Source organism: Peromyscus californicus, unplaced genomic scaffold (genome assembly GCF_007827085.1).
Source record: "Peromyscus californicus insignis strain IS unplaced genomic scaffold, ASM782708v3 Scaffold_20__1_contigs__length_68692818, whole genome shotgun sequence".
Classification (NCBI taxonomy): Eukaryota; Metazoa; Chordata; class Mammalia; order Rodentia; family Cricetidae; genus Peromyscus; species Peromyscus californicus.
In genome coordinates, this window is record NW_026294503.1 from 46,906,925 (window position 1) to 46,933,828 (window position 26,904).

At 45.9% G+C, this 26,904-nt stretch overlaps 1 protein-coding gene across 3 annotated transcripts; it reads left to right on the forward strand.

Annotated features, from left to right (window-relative positions):
* The first annotated feature begins 2 nt into the window (after nt 1-2).
* Nucleotides 3-25,581, forward strand: Xrcc6 (X-ray repair cross complementing 6). 3 transcript variants are annotated; one of them, XM_052748417.1, is made up of 13 exons: nt 3-124; nt 773-861; nt 1,866-1,978; nt 4,335-4,473; nt 4,714-4,968; nt 8,482-8,665; nt 10,088-10,274; nt 13,013-13,181; nt 14,517-14,678; nt 16,079-16,208; nt 21,248-21,348; nt 22,565-22,678; nt 25,209-25,581. In XM_052748417.1, the coding sequence occupies exons 1-13, from the start codon at nt 6-8 to the stop codon at nt 25,403-25,405; spliced, it is 1,959 nt and encodes a 652-aa protein (XP_052604377.1). In that variant the 5' UTR covers nt 3-5; the 3' UTR covers nt 25,406-25,581. The 3 variants fall into 3 exon arrangements, with proteins under 3 accessions (XP_052604377.1, XP_052604378.1, XP_052604379.1); XM_052748418.1 differs by lacking the exon at nt 3-124 and adding an exon at nt 131-241; XM_052748419.1 differs by lacking the exon at nt 3-124 and adding an exon at nt 141-267.
* Nucleotides 25,582-26,904: the final 1,323 nt, after the last annotated feature.

Genomic DNA, 26,904 nt, shown 5'->3' on the forward strand with positions numbered 1-26,904 from the left:
TAGGGATGGGGAAGAGCGTGTTGTGCGTGATGACGTGTATGTCGTTGATTGGAAGAGAGAGCCGGGGCCCGCGTGGGCGCGTTACCCGCCTTCTGTCCCCGCGGCTCGTTCACCCGCCGCAAAGGTAGGTCGGCTGTACGGTTAAGTGTTGGGTGTGGCCTGCTGTGGCCTTGCATGTCCGCTCAGTGTCGCGCGGCCCCTTGCTTCGCAGCAGAGCAGCGCCGATCCGAAGAGACACACTGTGAGTCCTGCTCCTTTCTCCCCAAGGTGCGGCGTAGGACTAGTGGTTGAGAGTTCACTGGGAGTCCCTGGCTGAGGGTTGAGGGAGAGATGGGGGAGAAATAGAGGCGAGTGTTTTAGCCAGAGAACCAAGTACCCTCACAGTTGACTAGGCGCCCGAGATGAGACCTTCAGGACTGGGCCGCTCCGTTATACCCCGCCCCCCACCGCCAGCCGCCGTGGTCCTGCAGCTTCCTTAAGGGATATCCAAGGGGAGGTTGCTGCTGGAATGATCCCCATGCTCATTTCCTCTGCTCCCTCCAGGCACCAAGAGCTCTGGAGGTAGCAAGAGCCGTCATTCACATTTCCTCATTAGTGACCCCGAGCATCTAAAAAGAAACTAGAAGTCAGTTTTCTTTCATCTATTTATTTATTTTTGTAGCACAAGACCTGGCCCGTGGTAGTCAGGCGCTCTATCAATCACAGAGCTGCTTTCCTCGGTACTTTTTTTTCTGTTTAAATTTGTTTGTTGTTCATAATTTCTCTCACCTAGTGAGCAAACCAACATGTCAGGGTGGGAATCCTACTATAAAACCGAGGGTGAGGAAGAGGAAGAGGAGGAGGAGAGCCCTGACCAAGGTGGTAAGTGGCTTCATCATGTAGTGTGGTCTGTGTGGAAGAGAGACTTTCCCTGTCTGCTTTTTTTTGCTGGGAGCACTTTGTTATCTGGTATCTCTTCCTTTTCTCCCCAGATAATCTAAAATGTTCATGCCCCCGCCTTTGGGTTTTGCAGAGAGATTCAGGTCCTATTCCAGTTTTCCTAACCGTAAATTTTTACCAGTCACCAAAAGATTTTTCTCTTAATCTCCAATCAGTGATCTGTCCATGGTAATTTTTGTCACTTTATTTACATATTTTTGGTTGTTTTAAAAAAGTATTTATTTTTATTTTATGTATGCGTGTGCACCGTGTGCAAGTCTGGTGCAAAAAGGAGCCAGAAGAGGGAGTTGGATCTCCTGGAACTGAAGTTGTAGGTGGTTGTGAGCATCTCTGTGGACGCTTTGAAGTGAACTTGGGTCATCTGTAAGAGAGCAGCAAGTGTTCTTAAACACTAGTTTAACCCCTGAGCTCACTCTGGCCTGTTTTGTTTATTATTTATTTATTTATTTGCTTTTTCAAGACAGGGTTTCTCTGCATAGCCCTGGTTGTCCTGGAACTTGATCTGTAGACCAGGCTGGCCTCGAACTCAGAGATCCACCTGCTTCTGCCTCCTGAGTGCTGGGATTAAAGGCGTGCACCACCACTTCCCGACTACTTAGATGAATTGTATATGTGTAGGGCATGTATTTTGATGTTGGAGATTGGACCTAGGCCCTCACACATGCTACAAAGAAAAATAAGAAAATGAGTACCAAAAAAAGTCAAGATAATAGTTTCCTTTGGGGAGACATGGGAAGAATGTCGGGAAGACGGAGGGTGCCTGGCAGGACTTGGGGTCCTGACAGGAGTGGTGGGGTTAAGTGTGTTCACTGTCTAATAATTGTCAGGTTGTACTTGTGCTCTGTGGGCTCTTTGTTTTGTGTGAGTGATAAAAACATAAGTATGCCGCAAAAGGCAAACATTTTCTTCCATTTATTTCCCCATAGGAGAATATAAGTATTCAGGAAGAGATAGTTTGATTTTTCTGGTTGATGCCTCCAGGGCTATGTTTGAATCTCAGGCTGAAGATGAAGTCACACCTTTTGATATGAGCATCCAGGTAAGACTGCCTCGTTCTTGAACTCATAAAATTGAGTGGGGCGTGGTGGTGCAGGCCTTGTATCCCGGCACTCGGGAGGCAGATCTCTGAGTTTGAGACCAGACTGGTCTATATAGCTAGTTTCAAGACAGCCAAGGGCTACATGGTGAGACTCTATCTCAAAAAAATAAAACAAACAAAAAAAAAATGGAAGAAGTCTGTGGAGCAGAATGTGGGTGGGTAAGGTGCTATGTGGTAGTCAGTTCAGGCCCCTAGGAACAGAATAGCCTTTGTCTCCTGACTGACTGGCTTAAGCCTGCAGTTGAGATTAAAGACCTATGCCACCACTGCCTGGATATTTTTAAAATTTCAGTGTGTGTGTGTGTGTGTGTGTGTGTGTGTGTGTGTGTGTGTAGGTGTGTAGGTCAGAGGGGTATCAGATCACCTGGAGCTGGAGATACAGGCAGTTGTGAGCTGCCTGATGTGGGTGCTGGGACTTGAACTTGGGTCCTCTGCAAGAACAATATGTGCTCTTAACCACTGAGCCATCTCTCAGCCAGCCCTATTAATACTTTTTTAAGTTGAGTGTCTCATGTAGCCTAGGCTGGCCTCAAAATTTACTTTGTACCCAAGGATGACCTTAAATTCCTTTTTCTATCTCCCATGTTACTGGTATTATAAATATGTACAACCATGTCCAGCAAATGCCACATGTGTTTATTTTTAAAATTTATTTCATTAAAATTTTATTTATTTATTTTGTGTATATGGCTGTTTTGTCTGCAGGTATGTCTGTGTACTGCTTGTATACTTGATACCAGAGGATGCCAAAAAGGGCTTCAGGTCCCCAGACCTGGAGTTGCAGATGGCTGTGATGCACCTGAGTCCTCTGGAAGAGCAGCCAGTACTTTTAAGCACTGGGCCGTCTCTGCAGCCCCCACAAATACCATTTTTAAGATTGCATGTTGATGGTGGATAGCCCCTCAGATGGTTTTACCTGCACTTGCATCTGATAAGGGTAGCCATGCTGGAGGACGCCCTCCATTTTATTCTGGGTACTCGAGGAATACATTGCTCCCACCTTCGGTGTTAGCTTTGGGAAGATAGAGGTGGGTTCTCAAAAAAAAAAAAAAAAAAAAAAGTGGATTTTCCTTGGAGTTGGATTGTAAAGTCAAGTGATGCTGTTACAGTGTGGATAAGGTCCTTTTGGGGCTGGCTTAGTGGTTCAATCCCCAGTACCACCACCACCACCACCACCAACACACACACACACACACACACACACACACACACACACACACACCCCACACACACACACACACCTTTTTGCAAGTGAAACCTGAGAGTTGAAAATTACTTGTAGTAAACAATTATAACGCAGTTTTAAAATGGGCAAAACAGGACTAGGGATATATAGATAGGGATATAGTTGGTAGACTGCTTCCCTAACATGTGGAAGATGTTGGGTTGGTGATGTACACCAGTATTTCTAGCATTTGGGAAGTAGAAGCAAGAGAATTAGAAGTTCAACGTCATCCTTAGCTACATATTCAAGTTTGAGACCAACCTGGGCTTCTTGAGATCCTGTCTCTAAAAGGGGCTTGATGGGGCTGGAGAGATGGCTCAGTGGTTAAGAGCACCGACCCCTCTTCCAGAGGTCCTGAGTTCAATTCCCAGCAACCACATGGTGGCTCACAACCACTTATAATGAGATCTGGTGCCTTCTTCTGGCCTGCAGGGACACATGCAGGCAAAATACTGTGTACATAATAAATAAATAAATCTTTAAAAAAAAAAAAAAGGGGGGCTTGAGGACAAAGGACTTGAGTAGACATTTCTTCAGAGATAACTAACATAAGCTGCTGTTAGGAATGCTGAAAGAGGCCGGGCATGGTGGTCATACCTTTAATCCTAGCACTCAGGAAGCAGGCTGGTCTACGTAGTGAGTCCCAGGACAGCCAGGGCTATGTAGAGAGACCCTGTCTCAAAAAAAAAAAAAAAAAAAAAAAAAAAAAAAAAAAAATAATAATAATAAAAATAAAATAAAAATTTTTTTTTTTCTCTTTTGAGACAGGGTTTCTCTGTATACCCTAGGTTGTCCTGGAACTAGCTCTGTAGACCAGGCTGGCCTTGAACTCGCAGAGATTCACCTGCCTCTGCCACCTGAGTGCTGGGATTAAAGGTGTGCACCGCTTGGGGTTGGAGATTTAGCTCAGTGGTAGAGCGCTTGCCTAGCAAGCACAAAAGGCCCTGGGTTCGATCCTCAGCTCCAAAAAAAAAAAAGGTGTATGCCACTACCGCCCAGCAGTAGTTCTACTCTTAATGTATATAGAAGCTTGGTGTTAAGTAAACACTCATAGAATTTTTATTTTTTCAGTGCATCCAGAGTGTGTACACCAATAAGATCATAAGCAGCGACCGAGATCTCTTGGGAGTGGTGTTCTACGGTACCGAGAAGGACAAAAACTCAGTGAATTTCAAGAATATTTATGTCTTACAAGATTTGGATAGTCCAGGTCAGTAACAGTCCAAGAGCACGGTTTCCTTTCTGGGAGACCATCAGTAAGCTGACACAAAGCCGGACTCTGGAGGAGGAAACAGCTTGGATCCTGGCTGCCCGGGGACTTGCCTTCTTGCACAGCAAGTCCCTGCTGGACCTCCACTCCGGTCGCACGGTGGCGGTTGAGTGAGGCCGCCGGGGAAGGTGGTGCTGACGGTCTTGTTTCTCTGTCCCCTTTGACTCTGCCTCTTCCCAGGTGCTAAACGGGTGCTAGAGCTTGACCGGTTTAAGGGCCAACAGGGGGAAAAACATTTCCAAGACACGATCGGCCACGGCTCTGATTACTCCTTGAGTGAAGTGCTCTGGGTCTGTGCCAACCTCTTCAGTGACGTCCAGTTCAAGATGAGTCATAAGAGGATCATGCTCTTCACCAATGAAGATGATCCGCATGGCAATGACAGTGCCAAAGCCAGCCGGGCCAGGACCAAAGCTAATGATCTCCGTGACACTGGTGGGCATCTTCCTTATCCTTTTATTTTATTATTACTTTATAAGAATATTTACTTGTTTTAGTGTATGTGTGTGCCTGTATGCATTGATATGCACCGTGTGCATTCAGGAGCCCATGGAGGCGGAAGAGACGTCACATCCCCTAGTGCTGGAGTTACAGATGGTTGTGCACGGCCACATGGTTGCTGGAAACTGAACCCAGGTCCTCTGCAAGAGCAGCCAGGGCTCTTTTTGTTTGTTTGTTTGTTTTTTCGAGACAGGGTTTCTCTGTGTAGCTTTGGAGCCTGTCCTAGAACTCGCTCTGTAGACCAGGCTGGCCTCAGATTCACAGAGATCCACCTGCCTCTTCCTCCCGAGTGCTGGAACTAAAGGTATGTGCCACCATCGCCCGGTCAGCCAGTGTTCTTATTTGCTAAACCATCTCTTCAGCCTCGTTTCCTTTTTTCCTTTTTTTTTTTGTTCTTTAATTTTATTTATTTTATGCATATGGGTTTTTTGGATGCATGCATGTCTGTGAATCTCCCTCCAGCCGTACAGGAATGTATATTTTAATTTTTTAAAAATTTAATTAAGAATTTTATTTGTATGGATGTTTTGCCTGCATAGATGTTTGTGTACCACTTTCATGCCTGGTGCCTGTGGAGGCCTGAAGAGGGCATTGTATCCCCTGGAACTGGAGTTAGACAACTGTGAACTGCCATGTGGGTGCTGGGAATCGAGCCCAGGTCCCCTGGAAGAGCAGCCGGTGCTCTTACTGCTGAGGCATCTCACCAGTCCTTCTTATTCTTCTAAATGGCTCCTAACCTATTTTCTTTATAGCTGAGATCAAGCATTTGCTTTTGCCATCCAGAGACAAATGAAAGGGTAAAGTGGAACCCGGGACAGGCACTAGTGTGGCTTCAGTGGCCTTGCCAGCTCTCTAAAGGTCCTAGCAGAGCATGCTTCTCTTGACCTCAGTGCCACTAGGAATGGGGGTTCTTTGAGTGTTGTTTGAAGTCATGGTAGCTGATTGGCATAGCCACTCTCTAGGTCCTGATAATGTGAACAGTCAGTCTAGGTTTTGTTTTGGGTTCGACCAGTTTTCGAGATATTTTTGTTATATAACCCATGCTGGTCTGGAACTTGCTGTGTAGTCAGGCAGGCCTCAAGCAGGCATTCCTGCCTCGCCTCCCAGGTGGTAGTATTGCTAGTGTACACCGTCGTGCCTGGCCTCGGGAGGCATTTGAAGGACGTGTGGCTTGGGCTGGAGAGATGGCTCAGTAGTTAAGAGCACTGGCTGGTCTTCCAGAGGACTTGGCCTCCATTGTTAGCACCCACATGGTGGCTAACAACTGTCTCCAGTGCCAGGGGATCCGACCAGCTTTTTTGGCCTCTGTGGGCACTGCATGCATGAATTACAGAGATAGACATGAAAACAAAACACAGATAACATAAATACTTCTTTAAAAAAAAAAAAAAAGTAAAGGATGTTTGGCTGTACCTGGTGATGCATGCCCCAAATCCCAGCGCTTTGAAGACTGAGATGAGGAATATGAGTCCAGCCTGGGCTACAAAGTGAGGCCCTTGCTCAAACACAACAATCCAGAAGACAAACCCCACTTGAATTTAACTGAGTTGGGCACAGTGTCATATCCACAGCTTCAGATGCTAGGGAGCCGGAGGCAGGAGGGCTGCCTAATCTAGGAGTTTCTGACCAGGCTGTACTGCAGGACACTGAGCACTGTCTGCCTGCTTGTTTGATAGATACAGATTCTCCTCTCAGCCAGGCTGGTCTGGAAGTTGCTGCTGAGCTGAGGATAACCTTGAATTTCTGGTCCAAATCCTGACATACCTCCTGAGTACTGGGATTGCAGACATGCTCCACCACCGCCCTTGGCTGCATATATATTTTATACATATATCATATATATAAAAATGCATACATATTTGTTTTTTTGAGACAAGGTTTCTCTGTATAGCCCTGGCTGGCCTCAAACTTACAGAGATCTGCCTGTCTCTGCCTCCTGAATGCTGAAAAAAAGGATGCATTGTAATTCACTATGGCCCAAAACTCAATATGTGGCATAATGTAGCCTCAAACTCACAGCAGTCCTCCTGCTTCGGCCTCCCAAGTACTGAGATTATTTGCATGTCTGGTGCAGACATGATCTTTTGAATATTTCTCTTTCTGGAGATAGGGTGTCACTGTGTATCTCTGGCTGGCTTGGACCTTGCTATGTGGACCTAGTGACTTCTAACTTTGTTACATTTCTCCTGCCTCTGTCTCCCAAGAATTAGGATTATCCATATATATCACATCTGGCCTGACACCATGTCTTAAACAAAAATGTAGCCGCCCCCACCCCCCAAAAAAATAACCACACTTAGCTGGGTATGGTGGTGCATGCCTTTATCCCAGCACTGGGAAGACAGAGGCAGATGGATTTCTGAATTCCAGGTCAGCCTCCACTATAAAGTGAGTTCAAGGCCAGTCAGAGCTACATACTGAGACCCTGTCTCAACTGCCCCCAATGAAAATAAACAAACAAACAAATAAATAAATAAATGAAATTCTTAAAAATTACATTTATGCCAGGTAGTGGTAGCACACACCTTTAATCCCAGCAATTAGGAGGCATAGGCAGGCAGATCTCTATTAAGTTCAAGGCCAGCCTGGTCTACAGAGCGAGTTCCAGGATAGCCAGGGCTACACAGAGAAGCCTTGTTTTTTTGTTTTGTTTTGTTTCCAGACAGGGTTTCTCCATGTCGTTTTGGTGCCTGTCCTGGATCTCGCTCTGTAGACCAGGCTGGCCTCGAACTCACAGAGTTCCGCCTGGCTCTGCCTCCCGAGTGCTGGGATTAAAGGCGTGCACCACAACCCGGCAAGAAACCCTGTCTTAAAAAAAGAAAAAGAAAAAAATTACATGTACTTATTTTATGTATCTGTGTGTGGGCACATGGATGTTACTTTGCAATCTGTGGAGGTAAAAGAATAGCTTGTAGGAGTCAGTCTTCTCCTTTCAGTGTGTAGGTCCTGGGTATTGACTCAGGTCGTCAGGCTTGGTGGCAAGTCCCTTTATCCAATGAGCCATCATGGTGACTTAACAACATCTCTTTGTAGGACATGGGAGATGGCTCATTGGTTAAGAGTATGTAGATGCCGGGCAGTAATGGCGCACGCCTTTAATCCCAGCATTCAGGAGGCAGAGCGAGGCGGATCTCTGTGGGTTCGAAGCCAGCCTGGTCTACAGAGCGAGATCCAGGACAGGCACCAAAACTACACAGAGAAACCCTGTCTTGAAAAACCAAAAAAAAAAAAGAGTATATAGAGCTCTTTTTTAAAAAAAGTTCTTACCAGGTACCAACCCATCATCCTAGCACTGTACAGTGGAGGGGTGTGGGGTGCACAGAGGCAGGAGCCTTGTCTCGAGTCCCAGGCCAGCGAGGACTACATACTGAGATCTGTCTGAACACAGAACAATAAGTCTCATTTGCTGTATTTTGTTGCCCTGGTTTTGCTCTTCCTTTACATCAGGGATCTTCCTTGAGTTGATGCATCTGAAGAAACAAGGGGGCTTTGACATATCCTTGTTCTACAGAGACATCCTCAGCACAGCTGAGGATGAGGATGTCGGGGTTTACTTTGAGGAATCAGGCAAGCTGGAAGACCTACTAAGGAAGGTTCGAGCCAAGGAAACCAAAAAGCGAGTGCTGTCCAGGTGGGCACCGACCTGTGTGAGCTGCCCACCCTTGCCTAACAAATCGCAAACAGCGCATAGATTGGACTTCCCCACTGATGTTTCTGCCACACCGTTCCTCTACCTCGGGATAGTATGGGCTGTCTCTTCTTGGCCAGAGATGGTACTGTGTGTTTCCACAGTAACGCAGCCTTCCGCTTCCTTGATGTCTAAGTACTCTGCAGCACTCCTTAGTACCTTGTCTGATCCCTTTAGGTGGCAGATGGCAGGAACATCTGCCTCATTAGGTTATTTATTGTAAGGAGTAAGTAAAAGATCTCTAACACACACAAAGAAGCTTAACAGATGTTCGTTCTTCCTTCCCCTTCCTCTTCCCTCCTTCCTCCCTTCCCTCCTTCCTTCCTTCCTTCCTTCCTTCCTTCCCTCCTTCCTTCCCTCCTTCCTTCCCTCCTTCCTTCCTTCTTTCTTTCTTTTTTTCTCTTTCTTTCTTCTTGAGTTATATGTATGTGTGGGTGTCCATGTAGGCAAGAGGCACAGGATCCCTTGGAGCTGGAATTACAGATGGTTATGAGCCACTCAATGTGGATGCTAAGAGTCAAACTCAGGTCCTCTGGAAGAGCAACAAGTGCTCTTAACCACTGAGCCATCTCTTCAGCCCCCAGATGTTAGTTATCATTGTTAAAAATATATTATTAAGCCAGTGAGATAGCTTATCAGGTAAAGGTGCCTGATACCAAGCTTGATGACCTGAGTCCTATTTATCTGTCTATCTCTATTTGTCTGTCTGTCTGTCTATCTATCTATCTATCTATCTATCTATCTATCTATCTATCTATTTTTTCTGGACAGTGTTTCTTTGTGTAGCCCTGGCTGTTTTGGAACTTGCTCTGTAGACCAGGCTGGTCTCAAACTCAGAGATCCACCTGCCTCTGCCTCCTGAGTGTCAGGATTAAAGGCATGGGCCAGCACACCTAGCTTTATTTTGCTTTCTTATAGCATAAGATCAATAGTAACAAGATTGTTAGATTATCATTTTTATTTATTTATTTTTTTAAAGACAGGGTCTTGCTCTGTATTTTAAGTTGGGGTTGTAGGTGTCTACTCCATGCTTAGCTGCATTCTGTGCCCCTGACCCCCACTTACTTGTTTGTTTATTTTTATATTGTTGTGGACAGAGTCTTGTATGTAGACCTGCCTAGCCTGGTACTTGGTATGTTCCCCATGCTGGCCTTGAACTCATGGCGATCTTACTGTCTTAATCCCTCAACTGCTGGGATTGGACACTTGCCACTGTACCCAGTACTGTATTTTGTTTACAGTCTGCATGCTGAGATGATTGGAAAGAATAAAACAAATTGAAACTTGGCTGCTGTGAAACACTTTACATAGGAAAGTACAACGTTCCCATCCATGCTTGCTTTTTTTTCTTTTTCCCTCCCTCAGGTTAAGGTTTAAACTTGGTAAAGACGTAGCACTCATGGTGGGCATCTATAACTTGGTCCAGAAAGCTAACAAGCCTTTTCCAGTGAGGCTCTACCGAGAAACAAATGAGCCAGTGAAAACCAAGACTAGGACTTTTAATGTTAACACTGGCAGTCTGCTCCTGCCTAGTGATACCAAGCGATCTCAGGTAGGTGGCTAACCACTGAGTTGTCTGCTCCAGGATTGACAGGAGGTGGGGGCTGGGGATGGCTCAGCAGTTAAGAGGCCTTGGCTGTTCTTTCAGAGTACCCAGGTTCTGTTCCCAGCATCCACATGGTGGCTTACAACCATCCACAATTTCAGTTCCAGGAGTTTAGACCCTTTCTTCTGACCTCTGCATGCACCAGGCATGTGCATTGTGCATAAATAAATAAATAAATCTTAGTGCAGATAAATAAATGTTAAAAAATAACAGAAGCAAGGCACATGACTTTAATCCCAGCACCCCAGAGGCAGAGGCAGTGGGATCTCTGTGAGTCTGAGGCCAGCTTGGTCTGCAGAGCGAGTTCCTGGACAGCCAGGGCTATGAAGAGACCCTGTCTGAAAAAGGAAAAGGAGCAGGAAGGGAACACTTCGAGCAGCCTAACCAGCTAAGTCACTGGTCACCTGCATCTTTCTAGATAAGCTGTTATGACAGGAAGCCGCTGACCTTGCAGCCATGGCATGTGAGTCTGAGAGCAGAAAGGTGACTAGGCCAGGTGTTGGTGCAAACTTTGGCCCTCATTGCTCAGCACACACCGCTGTAACTGTTCAAGTACAGCCACAGGAAGTGCTTTGTAGTTAATCCCAGGCAGGTGCAACGGATTGTTTAAGGGTGAGAATTTATTTTTCCTGAACTAGGAAGATTTTTTTTTCTTGCTTTGAATCATGCACATGTGCTTTTCTGAGCATGAAAGACCAAATGCAGCACCTTCTCTCTTGTCCTTTCTCTGATGTTTATTCTTTAGAAGGATGTGATATTGAAAATTGAACACGTCCTTTTCTTATTTTGAGACAGGTTCTCACTGTGTAGACCAGGCTGGCCTTGAACTCAGGGATCCACTTGCCAATGCCTCCCCACTGCTGCTATTAAAGGCGTGTGCCACCATGACTGGCTGAACACATCTTTTTTAATTATATAAAATATGGGAGAGGATCAGATTTTTTTTTTTTTTTTTTGGTTTTTCGAGACAGGGTTTCTCTGTGTAGCTTTGCGCCTTTCCTGGAACTCACTTGGTAGCCCAGGCTGGCCTCGAACTCACAGAGATCCGCCTGGCTCTGCCTCCCGAGTGCTGGGATTAAGAGGATCAGATTTTTGTATATGTTCAGGTCCTAACTGTTTGACTAATTATTTTTATTCAACCCATTATACACATGAGCACACACCCCCCCCCCACATTTGTTTTTTGAGTATAAATTTCACACTAGAGGGTCTCTCCCTGCTGTTGGAAGGATAGAAGATATGAAATATTCTTCTTTTTATTTGTAAGTAACTAGCTACTGGGTAGCAGCCCTCTGATCACTCAGTTTATTAATTCAGTTTTCTAGATAAATCAGAAGGGCTGTTATTTTTTTTGCTGTAAACCCAAATTTGACTCTACCACCACATTCTGTTATTAATCATATTCCAGGATCAAAGTTAAAATTTGGAAGTAAGTATTTTCTTTCTTATTTTGTTTGTTTGTTTTTTTGAGACAGGGTTTCTTTGTGTAGCCCTGAGTGCCCTGGAACTCGCTTTGTAGACTAGGCTGGCCTTGAATTCAGAGATCCTCCTGCCTCTGCCTCCCAAGTACTGGGGTTAAAGGTGTGCTCCACCACTGACAGCAGGTGTAAGTGTTTCTTGGTGCCTCCTCTCTGCAGCCAGACCTCAGTCTAGAACCTGATGTGGGATCTCCATCCCATAAAGTTCTGTGAGACAAGTTGCTCTCCCACTGAGCTATTTCCACAGCCCTTGGTTTGTTTATCTGTTGTGTGTCATGGATAGGACTGGGAGCTCAGTAAACATTAAATAAGAGAAAAAAATAAATTCCTGAGGAGCATGGCCTTTGGCACCAGAAAGATCTAGATTTAAAGACCACTGTAAGCTGGGCGGTGGTGGCACATGCCTTTAATAGAGGTGGTCAGATCTGTGAGCTTGGGCCAGCCCGGTCTACAGAGCGAGTAGGACAGCCAAGGCTACACTGAGAAACCCTGTATTTTGGGGAGTGGGGAGAAAACCATTGCAGTTGTATAATCTGGAGCACGTTACCCGACTTTTGGCCCTCAGTTCAGTTGTCTGTTAAACAGGTTTTTTTTCTTTGTTTTGCTTGTTTTAGTTCAGCTCCAAGTCGGGCCTGCTAATTGCTAGGCAGGTACTTGACCGTTGACCCTTCCCTGCAGCTCCTGTTAAACAGCTTTTAGTACCTGTCTCCTCGGATTGTACAGAAGACAAGTTAGAGGGCATATAAATTACCTGGACGTCCTTAAGTAAATGCTCACGTCTGGTTGTATGAGGAGGAGGTCTCTGGTGACCTGTCTCCTGCTCTTTGAAGAAAGCTGGTCTGTGTGTGTATACACATCTGTGCACCGTGCACTCTTATGTAGAGGCCAGAGAAAGACATTGATTACTCTGTTCTATTCTCCCTATTCTCTTAAGACAGGGTCTCTCACTGAACCAAAGCTTATTGTTTTCCTAGCCAGGTTGGTTGGCTGTAAGCCTCGAGATCCTGTCTCCTCCCACTGCCCAACAGTGTGGTTCCAGGCATATGTGGTGTTACATGGGTGCCAGGGATATAAACATGTGCTCTTCCCCACTAGCCACCCCAGACCCCACAGAGCTGATTTTAACTTGCTGAGGTTTGGTGGCTGCAAATGCATCTCTGCATAGCTCTTTTGTGGCCCTTGTTATTCCCATCCTTTCTCTTCTAGACCTATGGGAGTCGTCAAATTGTGCTAGAGAAAGAGGAAACAGAGGAGCTGAAGCGGTTTGATGAGCCAGGTTTGATCCTCATGGGCTTTAAGCCCCTAGTAATGCTGAAGAAGCACCACTACCTGCGGCCCTCCCTGTTCGTGTACCCAGAGGAGTCCTTGGTAAATGGTGAGTACACAGACTTCCTGTGTGTAGACCCAGAGGAGTCCCTGGTAAACGGTGAGCACACAGACTTCCTGTGTGTAGACCCAGAGGAGTCCCTGGTAAACGGTAGACCAAGGGAGAACCCACACGTGTTACTGGGTTTATTGAGCCATGTTTCCTAAATGGATGTGGTTGGACACTGTACAAGAGCTGGGAATGGGGTATTTTAAAAGTGTCTCATGTTCAGAAAAAGGAGAAAAGGTAATGTTTGCATGTAGACTGAGCAAAGTTAAATTTCTTCAGGAACCTCACCATACTGACATGCATTGTAAAAAATCCAGGGGTGGGAGGGGGCTGGGCTGTGGAATTTGAGTTGGGTTTTTGTTTTAATGTTCGTTAGTGTTTTGCCATGGGTGTCAGGCCCCCTGGAGCTGGAGTTACAGACATCTGTGAGCTGCCATGTGGGTGCTGGGAATTGAACCTGGGTCCTCTGGAAGAGCAGTCAGCTCTCTAGCCAGTCATCGCTAAGCCATCGATGGTGAGTGTTTTGAGATAGTATTTCTTTGTGTAACAGTCCTGGCTGTGCCGGTATTCACTTTTGTAAACCAGGCTGGCCTCAAACTCACAGAGATCCACCTGCCTCTGCTCCCAAGTGCTGGGATTAAAGAATGCTGGGATTAAATACGCCAACCCTCCACCCCCCACCCCCAGCTTTTTAAAAAAATTTTTTTTTAAAGCTTTCATCCTATGGAATTATAAGATGGACCAAATAATAGAGCCCAAACTAAACCCAGGGCGTTCCTCTGCTCTAACTGTGGGCAGTTCAAGGTGATGTGACCTTTGCTCTTAAGTGTACCTGTGTACTTCATAAGGAACTCTCCCCATACCCGAGTGGCTTCCATTAGTACTGGAAGCTCATGCCATTGTCCTAACATCAGTGCAATGAGATGACAATGATTCATACTCCCAAAGGGAGTATTTCAGCCCCCCAAACTTGGTTGCTTTTCTTTCTCTTCCTTTCTCTGCCCCTTCCGCCCCTACTTTCCCTCGGCTCTGGCCTTCACTTTGTACTTACTGAGGTATCGTGGCCCTTTAAAGAAAATGAACAAAACTGTATGGCTGGGTGTGTTGGCACACTCCTTTAACGCCTTTCACCCCAGCACTTGGGAGGCAGAGGCAGGCAGATCTCTTGAGTTCAAGGCCAGCCTGGTCTACAGAGCGAGTTCCAGGACAGCCAGAGCCACACAGAGAAACCCTGTCTTACAAAATCAGAGCAAAGCAAAAAAGACTATGATTATGCTGGGGATGAGGGGAAGGAGAGTGTTTTAGGATGCAGGTCCTGTGATGTTTGTTTTCTAGGGAGCTCGACCCTGTTTAGTGCTCTGCTCACCAAGTGTCTGGAGAAGGAGGTCATAGCAGTGTGTAGATACACACCCCGGAAGAACACCCCCCCTTATTTTGTGGCTCTGGTGCCACAGGAAGAGGAACTGGATGATCAGAATATTCAGGTGACTCCAGCAGGTATGTGGCAGAAAGAGCCAGACTCTTGAACCTTTCATGTGCTCTGGAATCTCTTAGGGGGTCTGAAACACCAGAGTCCCCAAAAATCAGGCCTGGAAAATGTGTGATTTTAAGGTTTTGTAGGTGGATGTGACGCCCTGACAGGCAGGGCCACTATCGATGTGAACAGTGTGCACAGTCACAGGGTTGTCAGGCTTCAGAGTTGCCTCCATTGTGACTATTGGACATTTCTGATGCAAGTGTCAGAGCTTCTCTGTTGATACTTTTCTTTACTGGAAGTTTCTTGTCACCCTTATTACTTGGTTTATGTCCTGTAATTGCCAGGGCAGTGTGGTATAGTGGAGACGACATGGACAATTGGAAGTTAGGCTTGCTTTTGTTTCCTTAGCCCCTCTATACAAGGGCTCACTGTGTAGCCCAGGCTGACCTTGAACTTGTGTTCCTGCTGCCCCTGCATCCTGAGCGTTGGTATTACAGGTGTGCGCCACCATACCCGCTGTGACTTTGTCTTATGCTGTACATCTGAGCACTCACTTTCTTTTGTCTTGGACCCATATCTGCCACTTGTCAGTTAGCCAACTTGGGGGCAGAATAAACTTCCTACTGTCGCCTGAAGCTTGTTTTATATTTGAGGTAATTACATGTGCTCATGCTTAGCCCAAGACGTCACTGAAGCTAGTCCTCCAGTCACGCTAATAAGAGCAGACATCAACGCGTTATTTCGGAACCATCTAAACCAGGGTCATTGGCATGCTTGCTTAGAAGCACGTAACCTCTCAGCTGTAGTTCACCCTTTCGTGCTGTGTGCTGCCCAAGCTGGCTGTCCACGCTCAGAGTCCCTGTCAAAGGCCGACACACGGGGAGCTAGAGAGCAGAGGGGAGGAACTGGCTCGCTTGCTCTTGTTTGCTTAACACCTTCAGCCCTGCCACAAGGGCCCTCACCTGGCAGCAGCATTGATTACAGTGGCTGGGTTTTTCCTTCTAGAACCATCAAGGAACTGTACCAGGATCCACAGGATAACTATCTCTTTAATCTGTGCTAGAAGCTACAGTAAAAATGGGAAAAGGCTGGAGCTCAGAGGAGAGCCCAGTGAAGCTAGGACCAGCTGGCTCTGGATTATTATTATTATTAACAACAACAACAACAATAGTAATAATAATAACTAGACTCTGGGACCAACTGCTATGGCCTGGCTGATGCTGCCTCTTGGGGCATCCCTCCTCTGTCAGGTTTCCCGTGTATCCCCAAAGAGTGTCTGTTAGACTGACTTTCACAGGTGTCTCTTGGTAAAGGAGAAACTGGATTTGTAACCCCCAGCCGCAGCATCACAGGACACAGAGTTGAACTTGGGGCCCAGAGACAAACAGTCAAACCTCAGAAGCCCTGTCTCCTTCCTCAGGCTTCCAGCTTGTCTTCCTCCCCTATGCTGATGACAAGCGGAAGGTGCCCTTTACTGAGAAAGTGATGGCCAACGCTGAGCAGATAGACAAGATGAAGGCTATTGTTCATAAGCTCCGCTTCACGTACAGGTGAGTACAGGTGAGCACTGTCTCGTCCTCGGGCTTCCTTCTGGAGCTGTCTCCTGAGTTGGGCTGTATTAGAAAGTCAAGTTAGACATGGTTCTCTTTTCTTTAGTTAGTCAAAAACAAGAGATCATACTTGTCACCAAGAACTTAAAAAGTACATGGGCCTGGCCATGGTGGCGCACACCTTTAATCCCAGCACTCAGGAGGCAGAGGTAGGTGGATCTCTGTGAGTTCGAGGTCAGCCTGGGCTACAGAGTGAGTTATAGGACAGCCAGGGCCACACAGAGAAACCCTGCCTTGAAAAACAAAACAGACAAGAAAAAGGGACATAGAGAATGGAAGCTCTGCTTATCTTGAAGAGTCTCAGACTGCTGGGAGGCCTGAAAAGTCAGAGGAGAAGCCATGTGTGGTGGCATATACCTGTAATCCCAGTACTTTGGAGTTGAGGCTGGAGGATAACATATTTAATGCCAGCCTGGGCTATGTAAGTGAGATTCTACCTCAAAAAAGAAAGGCTAGGTGTTTAACAGATTCAGAAAAGAATGGCGTGTGCTTACTCGGTTTGTTTTAGATGGGACCTTACTCTGTGACTCTGGCTGGCCTAGAAATGTAGCTATGTAGCCCAGGCTAGCCTTGAATTTGCAGTAATCTTTCTGCCTCTGTTCTGAATACTGGGATTACAGGTATGCATCACTGTGCCCGCCCCTCACACCTTTAAGATTTGTTTATTTTTATTTTATGTGTATGTTTAGCCTGCATGTGTATGTGTGCACCACACCCATGGCTAGTGCTCACGGAGGTCAGAAGAGGGAGTTGTTTATTTTATTTTATGTGTATGTTTAGCCTGCATGTGAATGTGTGCACCACACCCATGGCTAGTGCTCACGGAGGTCAGAAGAGGGAGTTGCAGCCCTAAGGACTAGAGTTAAAACCAGTTTGAACTGCCGTGTAGGTGCTGGGAACCGAACCCGGGTCTCTACAGGGGCAGCAAGTGCTTCTCATCGCTGAGCTGTCGCTCCAGCCCTCATGTAACCTTTTTTTTGGAGGGTGGTGGTTTGAGACAGGGTTTCCCTGTATTAGAGGCAGCTCTGGCTGTCCTGGAACTCACTCTGTAGACCAGGCTGTCCTGGAACTCACAGAGATCTACCTGCCTCCTGAGTGCTGGGATTAAAGGCTTGTGCCACCACCTAGCTCTCAAGTCACTTTTTATGAACTGAAAAGAGAGCATCCTTTAAGCTGACACCCTGTGACCACAGACATCATCCCGCGCCATCTTTCCTCGGTTTATGTCTTTTGTAAGACGTTGCCTCCTCAACAGACTGTCAGTGCCCTGTAGAGGAACTGCTGGATGCTGCTCTGCTGCGGTCTGTCCTCCTGCACAGCTGCAGCGTGTGACCTGATCAGCCCCCGCCACTCTCGGTCCTGAGTTTGACTGTTGCAGATGTGCACATAAGTGGAGTCACGTGGTGTTTGTCCTCCGGCAGCTGAGTTCTTTTCCTCAGCATATGTCCCCAGGCTCAGCACTGTTGCTGCATGCGTTTGGATTTCCTTACTTCTTTAAAACCTTTGTAAAAAGATTTGTTTCTATTTGATTTGTGTGTTTTACCTGAGTGTGTATTTGTGTATCGTGTGTGCAATGCACGAGGTCAGAAGGGGGCATAGGACTCTCTAAATGAGTTACAGATGGTTGTGAGCAGCCATGTGGGTGCTGGGAATCACACCTAGGTCCTGGAAAAACAGCAGATCTATACCACTGAACCATCTCTCCGGCCCCTTCTTCCTTTTTTTTTAAAGACTGACTAATAAATTCTAATATACTTAATATAAATATATAACATATACTATATTCTTTATCCACTCATTTGTTTATGTGTGTAGTCAGACTTTTTTTTGGGCTGCCAGCTTATAATTAATGACAGAGAGACTTATTAATTATGAAAGATTGGCCTTAGCTTAGGCTTGTTTTTAGCGAGCTCTTATAACTTAAATTAACCCATTTCTTTCTTTTTTTATTTATTTATTTATTTATTTATTTATTTTGTATACAGCATGTATGACCAGAAGAGGGCACCAGATCTCATTACAGATGGTTGTGAGCCACCATGTGGTTGCTGGGAGTTGAACTCAGGACCTCTGGAAGAGCAGTCAGTGCTCTTAACCTCTGAGCCATCTCTCCAGCCCAAATTAACCCATTTCTATTAATCTGTGTTTTGTCACATACTGCCCATCCTGGTTCCTCCATGTCTCCTTGCATCTTTCTCGTACACCTAGATTCTTCCTCCTACTTCCTGTCTCTGCCCAGAAGTCTCGCCTGTACTCCCTAGCTCTTGGCTAGTCAGCTCTTTATTACACCATCACAGCAGTACACCTTCACGCAGAGTACAAATATCCCACAACACATGTGTGAGGTTTCTTTCTATGTCTTGGCTGTTGTGAGGAGGACTGTAATGAGATTGGGGATGTTGGTATATCTTTGACATCTTGATTTCAATTTTTGGATGGTTCTGTTCTTAATAAGAAAAAATCTACCTTTATTATTTATTTTGCGTGTGCTCCAGTTCATGGGTAGAGGTCAGAGGACAACTCATAGGAGTTGGTTCTCTCCTTCCATCATGTGGAATTCTGAGCATTAGACTCAAGCCTTGGGTTTGGTGACAAGCACCTTTGTGTATTGAGTTACCCTACCAGCCCTGTATTTTACATTTTTGCAGTCTTTGTGTGTGTGTGTGCGCGTGTGTGTGTGTGTGTGTGTGTGTGTGTGTGTGTGTGTGTGTGTGTGCGTGTGTGTGTGCGCGTGTGTGTGTGTGTGTGTGTGTGTGTGTGTGTGTGTGTGTGTGTGTGTGTGCGTGCGTGTGTGTGTGTGTGTAAGGTGTATAGGTGCGAGCAGGACAACTTTTGGGAGTTGGCTGTCCTCCAGTGCAGCAAGCCAAGTAAGCCAGCTCCTACCCACTGAGCCACCTCACTGGCCTGGCTGTACTTTTTGAGGACCCTCCTTACACTTTCCCATAGTGCCTGCCTATTTTGCATTCTCACTCAAAGTGTACAAAGGTTCCAGTTTCTCCCTATCCTGGCCACGCTTCCTTGTCTTGTTGTTGTTTTTAAAGACAGTATTTTATTACTCACTGTGGTGCATACCTGTAGTTCCTAGCACTCTGAAGGTGGAGACAGGAGGATTAGGAGTTAGCGGTCATTTGTGAGTTCAGGGCTTCCTTTGGGATCCATAAGATCTTTCGGAGGAGGTGGGAGACTGACTCAATATGTAGCCCTGGTCTGTCTTTACTGACTGTCTCCTGGATGCTGGCCTCGAACTTGCTATGTAGCCTAGGAAGAACTTGAACTTCTGACCTTGCCTTCCCCTCCCTAGCACTGGGATTACAAGCAGGTTTGTTTGGTGTTGGGAATTGAACCCAGGGCTTCATGTTTAGTAGTCAGATACTCTCTCAGCTGAGCCGCATTCTCAGCCGCTGTCTTAGAGATGTGAGGTGATACCTCATTGTAGCTTCATTTATATTTCCCTAATGCTAACGACAGTTGAACATCTCTTACACACTTCTTGGCCATTGTATGTCTTCTTAGGAGACAGGCTTATCAAGGTCGAAGTTGTTTGGTTTTTCTTTTGTTAAGTTTTTGAGACATTGTCTTGCTATCTAGCCCAGAGTGGCCTGGGTGTGGAATTGGTGACATACATCAACATGTTTCGCCTGTATTCTATTTTAAAATCAGTTTACAAGTCTTTTTCATTTCTTTCTTTTTTTTTTTTTTTTTTTTTGCCATTGAGTTAGAGTTTTTCACATTCTATCTTTTTTATCTATGTTACTTCTACTTCTGGGCAAATGATAGTATGGTACACACCCATAATCCCAGCACTTGGGGAAGTGGAGGTAGGGATATGAGGAGTTTAAGTTCATTACTATGCTACAGAGTAAGTTTGAGGTCACCTTGGTATATATAAAACCTTGTCTCAAAAAAAGCAAAACAAAAAAGTGCTTTTCTCCTTCAGCTATAACCTCCTGCTGTGGTCCCTTCCTAGAAATGGGAACACTAAGAATCTGCCGTGTAGGGCTGGGGCTGCACTTTCCTAGAAATGGGAACACTAAGAATCTGCCATGTAGGGCTGGGGCTGCACTTTCCTAGCATGTACAAGGTTCTGGGTTTGATCTCAGGTGCATGTGTTACACACACACACACCCCAAGAACTAAAATGTGCCATGTGTTAGACACTGTTCTATGTACAATGTCAATGTTATGTTAATTATTTTTGTTAACATTTGGTGCTGAATTGAATCTGGGGTCCCAGCATGTGAAGCAAGTCCTCTACACGCTGCTACACCTCAACCCTGTCCTTTATTCTCCATAAGAAACCTGAAAGGGGGGCCTGAGATGGCTCAGTAGTTAAGAGCATCTACTGCTCTTACAGAAGACCGGAATTTGATTCCCAGCATCCATGTCAGGTGGCTCACTACGACCTGTAACTTCAGCACCAAGGGATCTGACACCTTTGACCTCTGCAGGCATCTCTAACATCTGCAGACACACACACACACACACACACACACACACACACACACGTCTGAAAGAACCCTGAAAGGTTGGTTTTGTACCTAGTTTGCAGATGAAACAGGCTATAGGACACTAGGTCCTCTTTTTGGTTTCATCCAACTAGAAAAGCATCGAGACCAGAGACCAGGCTTCAGCTCCAAGTCTGTGGCTCTGGGTTCAAATGCTTCACTGCTGTGCTGCTCTGTGCACATAAAACACTTTGGATTTTCTCCCTTTTCGTCCCGAGGTCCTGCGTTTCTCTTTAGTCATTCTTTTCTCTAGTCTTGTCTCTGCATGAAGCTTCTAGTGACAGCAAGTGGCCAGGCTCGCTTTGCAGTTAATGGGACAGCAATAAACTGGAAACTGAGGGAGAGAAGTTGATTTCTGACATCTCCATTTATTTCCTCATGGTCTTTTTCTCTGCTGACCTTTGACCTGTACTGTCTCAGCTGGCTATGTAGTTTCTCCCTGAAAGCTCTTCTGTTTTGATGTTGTTTTGACAGGAGTGACAGTTTTGAGAACCCAGTGCTGCAGCAGCACTTCCGGAACCTGGAGGCCCTAGCTTTGGATATGATGGAGTCCGAGCAAGTGGTAGATCTGACATGTAAGAAATGGACTGAGCTGAAAGGCCTTTTGTTGTTGTTTGTTGGTGCTGAGGATTGAACCCTTGGGACTTACACACTGCGGGGTCGCTCTTCCACTTCCTTAGCCGAGGCCTGGGCCTGTCTCAACTCCAAGTGGTGCTGGAATGTGCTTGCTGGGGAAACCACAAAGGAAGATAGCTTTTGCTTTGCTGACCCTGACCAGTGATCTGAAGCATTTTTCTACCGTCTCCAACCCTCCTCATCCAGACTGTCTCTGCTTGAGAGCTTTTCTAGGTCACCTTAGACTGCCTGGAACAGATTTGGCTACCTCTGCAGTGACAAGAGGACAGAGTGCCAGGTTCCTGAGACCTGACTCGGAATTAACTAGGCCATCCCATGACCATGTTGGTGAAAGTTAATGTTGATAACATTTCCTGAGGCCTACCAGCATGGCAGGCACTGTTGTCCTGCATGCGGACTCAGTTAATATTCATAGTTCTGAAGCAGGGGCTACTGCTGTCCTTACTTTATAGGGAAAGTTACAGGTGCCGAGCAGTCAGTAGTGGGTACATTAGAAAACAGAGTCCTGCCCTCTCCGGGAACTACTGTGATTGCTGCTTTTCCATTAGGTCGGCCGTCTTGGGCCTTGCTATTCGACCCCTTCTTGGTGGTGTTTATGAGGACAGACTGTGAAAGGAAATGAACAGTCACTGGACACAGATTGGACTTAATGAAGGTCCTCCTAACAGTTAAAAGGACCAGAACAATTGGTTTGACTTGCTTAGTGTCCTAGTTATCCACGGCCTCTTACACCAGACAAAATAGCTGTTATTAAAATCAGGCATGATTGTGGGGACTGTGTAGCCGGGTCTGGTAGAAGACAGTCTTTAAGTTCAGCAACCTGTGAGGCAGGACTACTTCCATACCCTCAGGTCCCTTGGAGTACACAAGAGGTGTGTGTAGATATATGCAGGTACTATGCCATTTAAATAAGGAACTGACATTTTCCAAGATGTGGGAATCTAAGGAGGTCTTAGAATGGTCCCTCACAATTGAGGGCACTATACATGGAGGATGCCAGAAGGATTCTGTTCTGTTTTCATGGTCAGCTGCCTTGTATCCAGCCCTTACCCCACCTGACTCAGTGCTCTCTGGTATTCCCCACAGAACTGGAACTGGACAAGTCACTAAGATGTATGTGACTCACCTGACCACTGTGTTGTTTTGATTTTCTAGTGCCCAAGGTTGAAGCCATCAAGAAAAGACTGGGTTCTCTGGCCGATGAGTTTAAAGAGCTTGTCTACCCCCCTGGCTATAATCCTGAGGGAAAAGTTACCAAAAGAAAACAAGGTGAGGGGCTGGGTCTAGATGTACAGCATGTGCCTTTAAAAAGTATCCTTGTGGTCTTTATGGTCTTAGCACAGAGATAGCTTATTTTACTACTTTTCTCTTCATTTTTTGGGGGGTGACGAGTGTACTGGGGGTCAAAGTCAGGACCTCACTGTATTACTGAGCTACATCCCAGCCTTTCCAGAAATTTATACACATAGGGTGGTGGGGCTTAGTGTTAAAATACTTGCCTAGAAATGTCTATACAGATGTGCATAGTTCAGCACAAATGGAATGCTTACATTGTTTCCCTGTGTGTGCATGCATTATGGGGCAGGGTATAGGCACATGTATGCCATGGCATATGTGTGGAGCTCAGAGGACAACTTTGTGAAAAATCAGTTGTCTTCTTCCACCTTTATTTACGTAGATTCCAGAGATCACTCAGTTTTACTTGGCAAATATTTGGATCTGATGAGCCATTCCCCAGCCCTCTACCATATTAAAACTTCCTTTTTAGGTTTATTTTATGACTTTATGAGTTTTTCCTGCATGTATATATGTGTACCATCTACATGTCTGGTGCCTGCAGAGGTCAGAACAGGGTATCAGATCTCTTGGGACTGGAGTTACAGGTGGTCATGAGCCACCATGTAGCTAGGCTCTGGGAACAAAACCCTAGTCCTTTGCAAGTGTACACAGTGTTCTTAACCCTTAAGCCATCTCCAGCCCCTCTACCTCATTTTTAAAAACTTAGGCTGATGAGATGGCTCAGCCCATGGCCACTTGCCCTGTGCAAGCCTCCTGGGACCCCAATAAAGGTGGGGTAGAGAACTGATTCCATAAAGGTGTCCTCTTACGTCCACAGATACATCATACACACAATAGGAATGTTTTTCGTTAGGCTGTAGAGTACTTAGAGTGGATCGGGGGCTAGATGTCCCTGCTTGCTTATTTACTGAGACCTCTTATTGAACATAAACAATCTTATGTATTTGTTTGAGCAGATCAATAGGGCAAATGTTAGCAGCAGACATTAAATGGTAGATATTAAAAGTCTGGGGTTTGGAGCAATAGCTTAGTGGGTCAGAGTGCTTGCTAGGCAAGTGTAAGGACTTGAGTTCAGATCCTTAGCCTCCATGTCAAAATCCAAGCTTGGCCACACTAGCCTCTAAACCCAGTGTGGGGGCAGACAGGGATAAGTTCATGAGAGATCCTATATCAAGGGAATAAGGTGGAGAGCCGTAGATGAGGACACCAAACATCCTCTGGCCTCTGCAGAGACATGCACCTGTACACACAGGTGCACACACAACATAAATCTGGTAAGAATTGCATCAAAAGTTGGGTGTGGTGGCACAGGCTCATAGTCCTAGCACTCAGAAACCTGACAAGACCTGGGATATATAGCCTTCAAAAAAAAGTGACATTTATACCCCATCTAGAAGAAATGAGTGTGTTTAGTATGCTCTTTAGTTGTTTTGTTTTGAGACAGAGTCTTTGTAGTTCAGGCCGACCCCTCAAGTCCAGGAAGCCCTGACTTATCCTCCTGGGTGGCATGGATCACCACACTGCCTTCTATGCTCTTAACAATCTTGTACTTCCCACCCATTATCTAAGTTTTTAAAGATTTATTTATGTGTTTTATATGGGTGTTTTATCTGCACACCAGAAGAAAGCATTAGATTCCATGGAACTACAGTTATAGACAGTTGTGAGTTGCTATGTGGTGCTGGGAATTTAACTCAGGCCCTCTGAAGGAGCAGCCAGTGCTCTTAACTGCTGAACCATCTTTCTGGCCCCCGATTATCTAAACTTCTATTAAAAAAAAAAAAATGGCCAAGAGAATGTATGTCCTGTTTGATGTGTAGTTCTCTGGTTGGGAGTGTAGTCTCACTGGGTTCCCCCTCCCCCCATTATCTGTTCCTGGCACTGAGCATTTTTCTTACAGGACAGCCCTTTTTATTACTGATGGACCCCCAAGTTTCCTTTACTGTGAGGCTCATGTTTGTAGAGAAGCACCAGGTACACTGTCACCGTTTTGGAATGTCTTTGGCTAAGTAAAGCCATATTTAAGCCTTGTTGCCTAGTATATCCATGAGGACAAGGAGGGACGAGAGATCAGATTGCTGGCCATCCTGACTGCTCCATTTTGCTTCAGAACCGACTCCTGTCATGACCTAGAAGTTGCTGTCAAAGCTTGTCAGACATTGTCTGTGGTTTACCAATGAATTTGTCACTTGCCCTGCCTGTTTTTATTGTCTGGTGCCTCAGGACTTAAATGGTTATTTCCTTACACCTTGGATTTGCTGACATTTAAACAAGGGCCTTAAGCATGCTAGGCAAGCACTCCGTTGCTATGCTGTATTTCCAGCTCCTGTAAATTTTTGTACAGAAAAAAAAGTGATCAGCTCACACAGAATGATTAGCTGTTTAGGTAAGCAGATGGTACATGGTCAACTGCAGCCCACATCATAGGAGGGTCCTGTGTCATGTAGCTGGGATATCACTGGAAGAATTTCTAGGTTGTTCCTTCCTGCCTTTTCTCTAGATGATGAAGATTCTGCAAGTAAAAAGCCCAAGGTGGAGTTATCAGAAGAAGAGCTGAAGGCTCATGTTGCCAAGGGCACACTGGGCAAGCTCACTGTGCCTACACTGAAGGAGGTTTGCAAGGCCTATGGGCTGAAGAGTGGACCGAAGAAGCAGGAACTGCTGGATGCTCTCACCAGACACTTCCAGAAGAACTGACTGAAGACCACACTCACAGCAACTTCCCATACTACAGCCAGACCACCTGCTTGTGTTCACACCAGGTTAGCGGGTGTTTCTTAGCCACAGAATGCAAGGGACGTAATCATGGAGACTGCAGCCCTCCCACTTCGCTGTGCCTTCCACTACTAGATGAATAAAGAGCTCTAACGTTAGACCATGTACTGTTCAGTATAATTGGGCAAGGAGCTTGCCTTGAATCAGAGGTTACCCCAATTGCTTTTAGCTAAACTTTCTCTTCCAAGGAAGCACATATCAAGGTGGAAACAAACATCTTAGAGGAGGTCGGGGACAGTGTGACATTGACAGGCAAGTGGTCACACGGGTACTTCTGGAGTGACAAGCCTTAGCGAGACTGTATTTCCATGTCCTCCCACTTGTTTTCTTTAAATGCTGGGGCTGGAGACAGCTCAGCAGTTAAGGCACTTGTTGCTCTTGCAGAGGACCTAGTTTTGTTTCCCAGCACCCACATGGTGGTTCACAACCATCTGTAGCTCCACTTCTAAGGGATCGAATACTCCCTTTTGACCTCTATGGGTACTGAGCATGCACATGAACATGCATATATTCAGGAAAACACAGAAATAAAATTAGGTCACCAAATTCCTTCTGGATTCTGATTAACTTAAAAAGGCAGAACTACCTGAAACCCCAATCCACAAATGTCAACTTACTGGGATGATGACTGGCCTCATAGGTCAATAGGCCCTGAGCAGGAGATGGGTCTCGGGCGCCCTTATCTTCAAGTGCGCTTCCTGCTGGTGTGGCAATACTGGCCCAAGCAGGCCATTAGAAAAATGAACATAATTTGTCCTCATTCATCTGGTGACTGTGGTATAGTTAACTGCACACTGGAAGGATTGTGTGGCACAGGTGTGAAAGCACACTAGGTAGGAGAGGTGGCAGCTCAGTTGCCACCACTAATTCTGCCTGTGCCTGACTGACTGCCAGTAGTGGTTTTCAACTGTGGGTGATTTTGTTCCCAGGGCACAGTGATTAGTGTAGGATCATTTCTGGTTAGGAGTGGAGGTGGAATGTTACTGCCATCTAGTGTGCAGAGGCCTGCCAGGCGGCCCTACAAATGGGTCCCTGCCAGCCAACCGACTTGTGTTCGGAAATCCTGTTCTAGAATGTAACACTTCAGTGACTGCATCTGTACAAGAGAATTTGGAACTACCAAGCCAGAAACTTGTGTGATGGGTGATAGCTTTACATAGCCCCTCCTGTTTTTCTATATAATTTTACTCTTATGTGCTTTGGTGTTTTGCCTGCATGTATGTTTGTGAGGGTGTTGGACCCTGGAGTTATAGAGAGCTGTGGGCTGCCATGTGGTTGCTGGGAATTAAGCCCGGGTCCCCTGAAGAGCAGTCAGTGCTCTTAACCAGTGAGCCACCTCTCTAGTCACATAGCCCTCCACTTTTTTTTTCTCTTGAGATAATCCCCAGGCTCGAGCCCCAACACCAACACACATTGAAACA